Here is a 13,483-nt window from a genome sequence, read left to right on the forward strand (position 1 = left end):
ACTGATCGCTCGTAAGTATAGTTCGGTCAATAACCGTTATGCCCCTATAGTTATATCTAACTCCTTAAGTACCACTGATTCCTCTAATGAACATAAGTCATAGTCCTACTATGACTAAGCCCTCTCTTCCAAAGAGAAGTTGTGGCACTATGTTCAAGTCCCGGAATCAGCCCTTAAGGGAGCAATCTATCTACTTACCCCTGCTTCGGGAAAGTAGTGAATTCCATCCTGTGTAATTGAGTTCCCAACTTCCAAATTAGACAAGTCCTCAAAAAGGTAGGCATGTTGAGTTGGCAATTTTGCCACTCTCATTCATACTAATTAAAAGACCGCCTTTAAAGGCAGGAGTTCCCAAAACACTAAGGATTGAGGTCATGTCACCTATGGTTGTTTAGGTGAGATGTAAGTCTCCAGTATGAATGGCGTTATATACAGAGACAAATCATCTCGTGGTCCGATCTTATACAAACTCTTTGTATAGGACACCCCGCTCGCATGTCTCCACATGAATGGTCAGAATCTACCATCTGTAGTAGTTCACAATCACTTGTAAACTTCTACAAAGCGAGCCGTATCCGTAGTGTCACAAGGATTAGGTATCCCACCTTAATCCTTATACTACAAACCTATTTAGGTTATCACTTAAGGCATGATCCACTTGTATATTTCATATACATGCTTAAGTTTACATAAAATAACCATGGAGCTTTGTTTATTGGATATGAGTAAATTCTAGAATGAAATAACTCTTATTTTATTCATAAACAATGTGTATAAATTACAAACAACGAGACTCTGGAAGAATTAGGACACCAATCCTAACAAGTTGAGGATGGTTTGGACATGTCACGATGGGCTAACATTACCCTAGACAAGCATACCCAAGACATTCTCCCCCACTTAAATAGTTGACGTCCCTGTTGACTGGCGTAGCTTGAACTCAACGATCTTCTGCTTCCAAGCTTTTAAATCTTCGACACGCTCCTAACTTGTTTCTTCCACTTATCCAGATATTCGTGGACTCTCCGAGTGGGTCTTTTGGCCTTTCTAACTCTGTCGACAAGGATCTCTTCTACTTCTTTGTCTTTCTTCTGCTTCAGGTCAATGCTCGATGGGATAGTCTCATTGCAAAAATCATCTTTAGGATCAGGATGATAGTGCTTTAAGTTGCTTACATAAAGTACTCGATGAATTTTCACCCATGCAGGCAACGCCACCCTATATGAGGTATTCCCAATCTTTTTTAGAATTTCCATTGAATCTTTGTACTTTCTGACAAGACGTTGGTCCTTGCGGCTTCGAAATTGGATCTTTCTGGTCTCAACTTTATGAGGACCTGGTCTTTGGCTCGAAATTTGAGAGAGCGACACTTTTTATCAGCCTACTTATTCATATATTTGGAGGCTTTCTCCAAGTATGCTCGAGCCATGTCGATAGTCTGCTTCCACTCTTTGGTAAAGTTATGGGCTTGAATATTTTTCCTTACATACGATGATCAGCAATATGAGGCAACAAAGGTTTCCTCCCACTTACAACTTCAAAGGGGCTCATTCCTGTTGACGAGCTTGTTTGACAATTGAAACAAAATCCAGCTACATCAAGTAACTGGACCCAATTCTTTTGGCGACCATCGACAACGTGACGTAAATATTCTTCTAGCAAGCAATTGAATCTCTATGTTTGGCTGTCAGTTTGTAGTTGGTAACTTGAGGATATGTTCAAACTTGTTCCTATGAATGCAAACAGTTCAGTCCAAATCATGCTAATGAATCTGCCATCTCTGTTGTTAACAATACTCATCAGGACTCCCTACAACTTCACCATATGTCTGAAGAACAATTGGGTTGTTAGCTCAGCAGAACATTGTTTTGGAGTAGGTACGAAGGTGGCATATTTCAAGAACCTGCCAATGATAACCAAGATGGCCTCATGATCGCCCACCTTCGGGAGATGGTAATAAAATCCATGGATACACCTTCCCAAGGTTTGGTTGGTACAAGCAGGGGCTCCAAGAGCCCAGAAAATTTCGCTTTCTCGATCTTGTCTTATTGACAAATAAGACAAGTCTTGATATACTGCATAACATCGTCTCTTATATTGGGCCAAAAATAGCCCTTCTTCAACAATGCGTAAGTTCTCTACCAACTTGGGTCACTAGCCCACAAGGTATCATGGAACTTGTGTAGCAACTTCTTCCTTAAGTCTCCTCCTCTGATAACATACAATTGATTCCCTTTTGACAGCAAATCTCCCTCAACCCAGAACTGCCTGGTTTTACTAGCTTTAGCTAGAGCAATGATAGCTTCGGCAGAGGAGTCCTTCCGTAAGAACTCTTTGATGATGTCCTGAATTTACCTATCGATATTACTTGCATGAATGTGGGCTAACATGCACAACCCTGCATGTTCACCCTTTCGACTCAGAGCATCGGCTGCTTGGTTACTTGTCCCTCTCTTGTGTTCAAACTTAAAATTGAATTCAACCAAGAACTCCTGCCATCGCACTTTCTTAGAAGTTAACTTGGATTATTTAAAGACGTGACATATGGCATTGTTATTGGTCTTCACTACGAAGGAAGACCCAAGTAGATACTATCTCTAAGCCCTCAGACAATGGACCACAACTAGCATTTCCTTCTCAAACTGTATATCTCCTCTCGGCATTGTTCAGTTTCCGGCTTTCATAGGCCACAGGATGGTCTTCCTGCATGAGGACACCCCCGAGAGCGTACTCTGATGCATCTGTCTCTACCTCAAACGACTTTGACACGTCAACTAGACCAAGGATAGGACCTCTTATCATGGTTGCCTTTAACTCTTCAAAGGCGTTCTTGATAGAGTAAACTAACATGCAGTGAAAGAATCAGAATCAATAAGCACTCTAATTACACTTAATTTAAGTTTAAAACATGCAATGAAACAAAGTATCAGAAGTGGGTTTCAAGAACACAAAACATTTGAAGATTCTCTTAAACTACAGCTTCCCTCCACGAATTAGATCTTTAAATCAACAAAGGACTACCACAAAGACCTTCTCTTCTATTCTCTAACTTAAATTGAGATGTGGAATCTCTGAATTTGAGCTGGATTTGTGTGAGATTGAAGAGGGTTCGGAGGGTTTGTCTTTCTGCAGAAATTGTGCACTTAATCAGCATTCATTCCATTGTAATTTGAATTTCAAAACTTCAATTTATACTAATAGACCGTGCATTACTGAATAATACAGCTGATGCCACTGCAATTTCTATTGAAATTGAAATGGCATGAGGTGTATTTTGAGTGGGAAAATCTAAGATTTTGGATTTTCCAACTTTGAAATATTTTATTCAATTTTAATAAGTTAATTTGATTAATTGATTTAAATTAAAAACTGATTTTTCAAAATTCAAATTTTATAACTTTGATTTTTTTTTATAAAAAAATCAAATTCTAATTAATCAAATTACCAATTTTGAACAAATTTTAAAATTTGAATAACTAATTGAACTAATTAAATTAATTTGATTTAATATCAAATATCAAATATTATATTTCACCTCATCAAAGATTTAAATCATTATTTAAATATTTTGAACTCTCCAATTTCGTTTAATTTCGACAAAAATTAAAAGTTTCAATTGTATCAAATACAATTAATAAAAACCTTAATTGAATTTAAACACTTCAAATTCAAAATCCTAATTTCGAATCTCAATATTTCATAACCACTCAATTCAGTAATCCAAGATTATTATACAAGCTAGTAAAGGGACCTTATGGACCTAGATCACGAGCTCCAACGATTTAAGATTAATTGGCTAAACTCTTTAGACCAAATTAAATCAATATTCGTTAACTACTTAGACACACCACTATAGCTCGGTACTTGCACTCTCCTCACTGTAGATATATTTCTGTCCACTTTAACCATGATTAGTAAGTCGACCCTTCACAGGTTGTTCGTATTCCCAGCTAGGTCAAAATTACCGTTTTACCCTTATAAATACATCTTGCTTCTTAAGCTCCCATTGAGCCTCTATTGAACAATTGGTTTATAGCCCAACGAATAAACCATGCCCCTCTTGATCAGGAGAGGGTGGGGCCCCATTGTTCAAGACCAGAAATTAGTACTTAAGAGAACAACCTATTTGCTAACCCTAAACTGGGTAGGAGTGGATTCTATCTTGCAGAACTATGTCCCTAGCTATCTATCTGGTCTTACCCCTAAAATGGGAGGCTTATGAAGCAGTGTTGTTGGACTACTCTCACCTATGAAAATCAAAGGATAATCCCAAATAAACAGGAGTTTGTAGTTAGCTCAGGATTAAGATCGAGTTACCCTAGGTCATTGAATTTTGAAATAGTCAGTTTTAGCAGTAAGCAATCGTTATAAAGAAAAGTGACTATTTCGAGGTTTGGTCTTATGCAAACTCATTGCATAGGATGCCTCCACTTACATGTCTCCAAATGAATGATTTTGGGATCACATCTTTTGTATTAGTATACAAAATGGGCCACATCTAATAGTGTCACTAGGATGAGATACCCAATCTCATCCATATACTTAGACCATTTTGGCTATATACTAAAATTGTCGCCACATCAAGTTAAAGTTTTCAAATTATAGCCATGGATTTGTTTATTGGATTTTTATACCAGAATGCAATATCAACAACAATTTATTGAATAAAATACTCAACAAAACTTTTATTGATGAATAGAATATGTTAATAATATTTACAAACTGTGAGTTTAGGACATTCTACCTACCACTGCCAAACTATGCCTTTCTTCAAATAACTTGGTCAGTGGGCCAACTATTCTTTAGAACCCTTCGATGAATCAACGGTAATAGTTGGCCAATACCAAGAAGGAATGTAACTCGGTTAGAGAGGTGGGGGCCCACCACTCCTGTATAGCCTATAACTTCTCACCATCTATTCCAATATTTCCATATTCAAGTACGTGTCCCAAGAAGTTTATTCTCCGTTGCGTGAAAGCACATTTCTCTTTCTTGACATACAATTGATTCCGTCGCAACTTATCAAAGACTAATTGAAGGTGAAGTTGGTGTTCTTCTAGGGTAGATTGTAGACAACTATGTCATCCAGATAAACCACCATAAACTGGTCGAGATACTTGTGAAAAACTTGGTTTATCAAGGTATAGAATATTGCAAGGGCATTTGTCAGGCCAAAGGGCATCACAAGAAATTCAAAGGCTTCGTATCTTATCACACAAGTGATTTTTGGTTCGTCACCTTCTGCTATGCGAACTTGATAATAACCTGATAAGGGATTGATTCGTAAAGTATCGAGCTCCATTCAACTGATCAAACAAATCAGATATGATCGACATGGGGTACTTGTTGTGAATCGTGACATTGTTCAAAGCCCTGTAATTGATACATAGCCGTAATGTCCCATCCTTCTTCTTCTGAAACAGACCGTGGGTCCCCATAGGGCACTTTCACTGGGTGGATGAAGCCAACATTTAGTAGCTCATCTAGTTATTTCTTGAGTTAAGAGTCATTCGATAAGAATTTTTCACCGACGATTTGGCTCCCGACATCAGTTCAATTTCACGATCGATCTTCTTTTGGGGTGGTAAAGTCTTTGACAAGTTTCACGGCATGACATCGACACATTCATTCAGAACTTTCTGGATTTCAATAGGAACATGCTCTTTCCCAGTAGGCTTCTCAACTGGGATAGCCATAAAGGTGGGCTCCTCTCTACTGAGCCTCTTCTTCAAATGAAGGGCGGAGATAATTCTCACTCCGCTAGGTTACTTGATGTTAGCTAGAACTATCGTGGGATTGCTGCTTGTAATAACTTGGCACTTAGAAAAAGGCATGGGGATGACTTTATGTTCCAAGAGTAACTTCATTCCGAGCACAACGTCAAAGTCATTCATGTGCAAAAAAATAAAATTAACATTTCCATTCCATTCGCCCATTTTCAGGAATACTCTTTTTGATATCCCCATAATGAGGAGGGCTTCAGAGCTAATAACTTTCATCTTGCCCATGTCTCTCTCGACCTTCAATCTCAGGCGTCGAGCCTCCGACTTCAAAATGAAGTTATGGGTTTTCCCTGAGTCTACCATGGTGCCTTTTGCAGGTTTGGAGTTGATGACTATGTCAATGAACATAAGTCTTCTTTTTGATGCATCCTTATGATAAGAGGATTTCTTTAGGATTGCTGACAAGAATTTCAATGCTCCCACTCGAGAAGTTTCCCCATCCTTTTTTTTCCTTTTCAGGTTCAACTTCTTCCTCTATTCCACTACTATATTATACTAAGGCTTGTAAGGTTGTCAAGGCAGCTTGGTATAGGCACTTGGTTACTCAGTGAGGGCCTTGCAAGAGAAGGGCTTTTATTGGTTTGGTTTTGCTTGATAGGACTCGAGAGGGGCCTGCACCTGTGGTTTGCGATTTCTTGTCGTTCACGAAGTTCTTTGAGGGATTAGGCTTGGAAGCCTTATTCCCGTGATTCAATGCTTGTGCGTTTTTCTTTTGAGGAACTTGTTCACCGCTGTAGTTAAGTAATCTCTCCCTTGTGGCCAGAGCGGAATCAAGGTCCTGAACTTTCTACTCATATAATTTAGTTCTCCCGTGGCTTTAGCCCTTCAACAAAGCAGAACACTTTATCATTCTTGGACATGTCCCTGATGTCTAGCATGACAGCCGAGAATTATTTCACGTAGTCCCTGATTGTCCCTATGTGTTTAAGTTCTTGTAGTTTCCTTTTTGCAATAAACTCGACATTCTCTGGGAAGAACTGAGCTCTTAGTTTTTTTATGAGATATTCCCATTTATCGATGATGCACAGACCATTCTGAATATCATTCACTTTGGACCTCCACCACAACTTTGCATTATCAACAAGATGCATAGATACCAACGTCACCTTTGTTTCTTCATCGACGGTTCCACTCATTTTGAAATACTGTTCCATGTCAAAGATGAAGTTCTCAAGCTATTTAACATCACAATTCCCATCGAAAGCTTTGGGCTTTGGGATCTTGAACTTGTTAGATACAATGCATGTCTGGTTCGAGGTCTGGTTCCCCACCGTCTGCATTGTTAAATTCACTTGCCTTTTCATTTATGACATTTTAGATTTGATGGCATCTATTGTTGCTCTAAATTTTTCGGTCAGGTCATTGAAAAACTTTAGTATGTTCTTTTGCGAACTATCAAGCTCTTTGACACACTCCTCCAAGTGTGCGACAGAGCTTGTGGAGCTATCCTCATGCTCAAAACTACCAGGTCGTGTAGTTTTATGTTCCAACGAATCAACTCTCAGCAACAAATTTTTTTATTGGTAGACCATTTACTCGGGCATTCAGTGCCTCAATTCCTTTGACCTTTTCCTCTAACCCATCAAGGTGGGTTTGAACGTATCTCTCTTCGTCGAACAATTCCCTCAGATACAAAAAATTACTTTTCAACATCAGTAAGTCGCTCAAGCTGCAACTTCAAAATTTTTTTCGTTGTAGACATGATTGCGGTCTTTACTAGCCAAGGAGCTAACTAAGCTCTGATACCACTTATCATAATCGCAAACTTTCGTATACGAAATAGGCGATTGTGCGGCACTTGCTCTAGTCAACCGTGTAAAAATCGAAAGTGGTTTTATAAAACGTTTTGAGAGAAAATGGTTTTATAAAATGTGAGAGAGGAAAAACATTGAAAACACCATTAAAGAATGCATTGAAGTCTAACAATTGCAAGAAAGCTTTGATTACAAAGAGTACATCAATACATTGGTCGGGAAGTTGACTAGTGGGTTTTCCCTATAGGAGTATATCAACATGCAATGGAAGCAACAAGGATTAATAAGAATTCTAATGTATTAATTTTGGCTATAAATAAAGCATGCTCACACAATAACAAGAGAGTTTCAAATCATACATTTGTAGAACCTCTTGAATCTCGAATTCAGCTGCAAATCTTCACGAAATCTTCTTGTTAACCACCTCAAGGCCTTCTCTACTATTCTCTTGGAGTCTTAGATTGAGTTGTGTGAGTCAAAATAAGCTTGAATGAAGGGAGTTTAGAGAAGAAGCTCACTGCTGCACCCCTTTGTAGAACACCTTCTTCAAATCAAGTTTTTTAGCAAAATCTCAACCGACACATGCTCGATTTCCACTTCAATCTTCTCTATTTATTGCAGGACAATCATGCAATTAAGGTTGCTGCATGAGGAGCAACTCATACTTGGAAGATTGAATAGAAAATCAAGTGGGATTAGTGTGAGCTACATAGTTAAGTAGTAGAAAAATCCAACTTTTCTAATTTTTTGTTTTCCAATTTCAATTTTTGTTTTATAAATTGATTTCCAAAATCAATTTAGTTTTCAAAATTAAAAAAATTATTAATTTTATAAAATTAATTTCCTAATAAAATTAATAATAAATAATTAATTAAACAATTTAATTAATTCTAATTAATTTAATATCAAATATTAAATTAATTTTACACAAATTCCACCTTCATGAATCATTATTCATGAATTTAATATTTCTATCATATTTAAATATTAATTAAATTCTCCAATTCCGTTTAATTCTAAAATTAAATGTGTAATTATAACACATATAATTACTAATTCCCTTAATTCTAATTTGAACATTTCAAATTAACTTATCACGCTACTCTAAGGCTAATCTATTTAGAATCTAGTAGGGAGACCTCGTGGACCTACAGATCATGGGCTCCAACGATCTGAGATTAATTGGCTAAATTCTTTAACACCAAATTAACCCACATTCGTTAACTAATGGGCCACTCCACTAAAGCCCATAGTTGCATTCCCTTCACTGTAGATATATTATGTCCACTCGATATAACCATGATTAGTAAGTAAACTCTTCACAGGTTGTTTGTAATAACGACTAGGTCAAATGTCTATTTTACCCCTGAGATTACCTCTGGTTCCTTAAGTCTCACTGATCCTCTAATAAACAATTAGTTTATGACCCGATCAACAAACCGAGCCTCTATCGAGCCAATGAGAGGGTGGGGCCCCTTGTTCAAGACCTGTAGCTGTCTCTTATACACATCTAGATGTGTATAAGAGACAGAGTCAGTACTTAAGGAAACAACCTCTCTACTATCCCTGAAAGCGGGTAGGAGTGAATTCCATCTTGTACTCTATGTCCCCAGCTATCTACCCGGTCTTACCCCTAAAATGGAGGTTTATTGAGCCGATGTTGTTGAGCTAACCCTCACCTATGCAAATCTATGGATAATTTCGAATAAATAGGAGTTCATAGTTATCTCAGGATTAAGGTCAAATTACCTAGGTCATCGCTTTGAAATAGTCATGCTTAAACAGTAAACAACGTTATAAAGTAAGTGCGATTGATTTCATGGTCTGATCTTGTACAAACCTATTGCACAGGACGCCCCCACTCCTCATGTCATAACATGTACGAATTAGGATCACATCTTCTGTAGCACTTTACAACTCTTTGTAATAACTACAGAGTGGGCCACATCCAATAGTGTTACCAGAATAAGACACCCAATCTTATTCATATATTATAGATCATTTTAACTATTTACTCGAACTTAATACACTTTTATGTCTCCACATAAAGTTAAGTCCTCATGTAATAGTCATGGATCTTTTAGTTTATTGGATTTATTTCTAAAACGAAATAAGCAATTCATATATGTAATAAAAACTTATTGGAATTTTTGGAAATAAGTTTAAATGTTTACAAACCACGAGTTTTAGGACATAAAACCCAACAAACTCCCAATTGGACTAAAACTCTAGTGATAACTTAAATATCAGAATATGTAAAACTGAGTTTTTCGGTTTTACATAGAAATACAATAAACTAGGGCATCCCATACCTATGGTTTACCATTCGGTATCCCATACTCAACTTTTTTCCCACTTGCGCTAGGTTATTAACCTGGTATTCCTAGTCTTACTTGGTGATTCTCAAACATTTTAGCCAACAAAATCATTATAAACATGTTAACGTACAATAGACTTCTTATTAAACTATATGAGGAATGCATCTTATTTGCACAATACTTGTTTCTCAATAATGGCTAGGAAGTCAAACAATCCTCCCACTAAATCGAGGTACTCTCAACTCTTTGAATAAGACACATCTGACCTGTCTAAACAACTCTTATTTACAGTGTTAATTCAGTAACTTTTTATTGATATATGCAAGCTTTTATGGAAACAAATAATACATGGTGATCTTGGAATACTGTTTACAGTGTTAATTTAGTAACTTTTAATTAATATATGCATGATTGTCCTACAATAAATACAGAAGATTGAAGTGGAAATCAGGCATGCATCAGTTGAGTTTTTGCTGAAAAACTTGAGTGGAAGAAGATGTTCTTCAAGAGGGTGCAACAGTGAGCCTCTTCTCCAAATTCCTTTCATTCAAGCTTATTTTGAGTCCCACAACTCAATCTAAGGCTCCAAGAGAATAGTAGGAAGGCCTTGAGAGGCTCCACAAGAAGATTTGGAGAAAATTTGTAGTTGAATTCGAGATTCAAGAGGTTCTACAAAGGTATGATCTGAAACCATCTTATTATTGTGTAAGCATGCTTTATTTATAGCCAAAATTAATGAATTAGAATGCTTATTGATACTTGTTGCTTCCATTGTATGTTGATATACTTTTAAGCTGGGTATGGAATACTGAATGGTAAACCATGGGTATGGGATGCCCTAGTTTATTGTACTTCTCTGTAAAACTAAGAAACTCAATTTTATATATTCGGATATATATAAGTTACCATTGGAATTTTAGTCCATGTGGGAGATTGTTGAGTTTTATGTCCTAAAACTCGTGGTTTGTAAACATTTAAACTTATTTCTCAAAATTCAATAAGTTGTTATTGAATATATGAATTTCTTATTTCGTTTTAGAAATAAATCCAATAAACTAAAAGATCCATGACTATTACATGAGTACTTGAACTTTATGTGGAGACATAAAAGTGGATCAGGTACGAGTAAATAGCCAAAATGATCTATAGTATATGAATAAGATTGAGTGCTTTATTCTGGTAACAATATTGGATGTGGCCCATGGTATAGTTGTTACAAAGAGTTGTTAAGTGCTATAGACAATGTGATCCTAATTCGTACATATTATGACATGAGAAGTGGGGGCGTCCTGTGGAATGAGTTTGTACAAGATCAAACCATGAAATCAATCACTCTTCCTTTATAACGCTGTTTACTGTTTAAGACTGACTATTTCAAAGCGATGACCTAGGTTACTTAACCTTAATCTTGAGCTAACTATGTCTCCAACTATCTACCCGGTCTTACCCTTGAAATGTAGGTTTATTGAGTCGGTGCGAGCATTGCAATGTTGCCTGGGCAAAAGCTCACGATCTAGAAATCTGCAGCTCGACCTTTTTCACTTCTTTCTTCAATTAGAACTTAATTTCAACTCTAATGACTCCAAATAAATTACAGGCTGTTGAGCACACATATAAGCTCATCAAACAAGAGCCAATTACAAATTTAATCAAGGAATCAAAGAGAATTTAAATGCCAAAACTCAAAAAAGCATATAAGTCCACCATTTTTATATATTTCATGAAAAAACACCCACCACACCAAAACTAAACCAAATTGAATGCTAAAATGATGCTCTGATACAAATTGTAGGAGTATATCAACATGCAGCGGAAGCAACAAGGATAAATAAGTATTCTAATTTATTAATTTTTGCTATAAATAAAACATGCTCACACAATAATAAGAGGGTTTCAAATTATACCTTTATAGAACCTCTTGAATCTTGAATTCAACTGCAAATCTTCTCCAAATCTTCTTGTGAACACCTCAAGGCCTTCCCTACTATTCTCTTAGAGCCTTTGATTGAGTTGTAGGACTCAAAATAAGCTTGAATGAAGGGAATTTAGAGAAGAAGCTCACTGCAGAAACTTGAAGAACACTTCTTCAACCTTTCAAGTTTTCAACAAAACTTCAGCAAGTTCATCAGATTGCATGCCCGTTTCTCAGCCCAATCTCCTTTATTTATTGCAAGACAATCATGCATAATAGATAGCTACATGAAAAGCACCTCATGCTTAGAAAATTGAATTAAGACTTGGTGGGAAATGAGTGAGCTCCTAAGTTGGTATTAATGGAAAAATCCAATTTTCCATTTTGTATTTTCCAATTTCAAATTGATTTCCAAAATAAATTTTGATGTCAAAATTGAAAAACTTTATTAATTTTTCAAAAATTAATTTCCTAATAAAATTAATAATAATTTTTTAATAAAAATCAATTAATTTCAATTAATTAAATATCAATTATTAAATTAATTTTACACAAATTCCACCATCATGAATCCCTATTCATGAGTTTAATATTTAAACCATATTTAAATATTAATTAATTCTCCAATTCTATTTGATTCTAAAATTAAACGCGTATTATAACATATATAATTACTAATTTTCTTAATTTTAATTTGAACGTTTCAAATAAACTTATCACGCAACTCTAAGGCTAATCCATTTACGAGCTAGTAGGGGAACCTCGTGGACCTACAGATCATGGGCTCCAAAGATCCGAGATTAATTGGCTAAACTTTGAACACCAAATTAACCCCAATTCGTTAACTAATGAATCACTCTACTAAAGCCCATAGTTGCATTTCCCTCACTGTAGATATACTATGTTCACTCGATATAACCATGATTAGTATGTTAAGCCTTCATAGGTTGTTCGTAATAACGACTGGGTCAGATGTCTGTTTTTCCCCCGAGATTACCTCTTGTTCCTTAAGTCCCACTAATCCTCTAATGAACAATTGGTTTGTAATTCGATCAACAAACCGAGTCCTTATCGAGCCAATGAGAAGGTGAGGCCCCTTGTTAAAGACTCAGAATCAGCATTTAAGGGAACAACCTCTCTACTATCTCTGAAAGTGGGTAGGAGTGAATTCCATCTTGCACCCTATGTCCCCAGCTATCTACCCGGTTTTACCCCTGAAATGGAGGTTTATTGAGCTGGTGTTTTTGAGCCAACCCTCACATATGAAAATCTAAGGTTAATCCTGAAAAAAAAGGAGTTTATAGTTAGCTCAGGATTAAGGTCAAGTTACCTAGGTTATTGCTTTGAAATAGTCAATCTTAAACTGTAAACAATGTTATATAGTAAGAGTGACTGATTTCGTGGTCCGATCTTATACAACCCATTGCACAGGATGCCCCCACTTCTCATGTCATAACATGTACGTAGGATCACATCATCTGTAGCACTTTACATCTCCTTGTAACAACTACAGAGTGGGCCACATCCAATAGTATTACCAGACTAAGGCAACCAATCTTATTCATATACTATCGATGATTTTCACTATTTACTCAAACCTGATCCACTTTTATGTCTCCACATAAAGTTCAAGGACTCATGTAATAGTCATGGATCTTTTAGTTTATTGGATTTATTTCTAAAATGAAATAAGCAATTCAGATATTCAATAACAAC

General features: G+C 36.3%; 1 protein-coding gene across 1 annotated transcript in view; it reads right to left on the reverse strand.

Annotated features, from left to right (window-relative positions):
* Positions 1-2,637: 2,637 nt before the first annotated feature.
* Positions 2,638-13,483, reverse strand: part of LOC120084726 — a 32,813-nt gene continuing 21,967 nt past the window's right edge. The window contains exon 6 of the mRNA XM_039040543.1: positions 2,638-2,843. Coding sequence (XP_038896471.1) covers positions 2,638-2,843 — 206 coding nt within the window. The remainder of the gene's footprint in view (positions 2,844-13,483) is intronic.

This window comes from Benincasa hispida, chromosome 9 (assembly GCF_009727055.1).
Source record: "Benincasa hispida cultivar B227 chromosome 9, ASM972705v1, whole genome shotgun sequence".
Classification (NCBI taxonomy): Eukaryota; Viridiplantae; Streptophyta; class Magnoliopsida; order Cucurbitales; family Cucurbitaceae; genus Benincasa; species Benincasa hispida.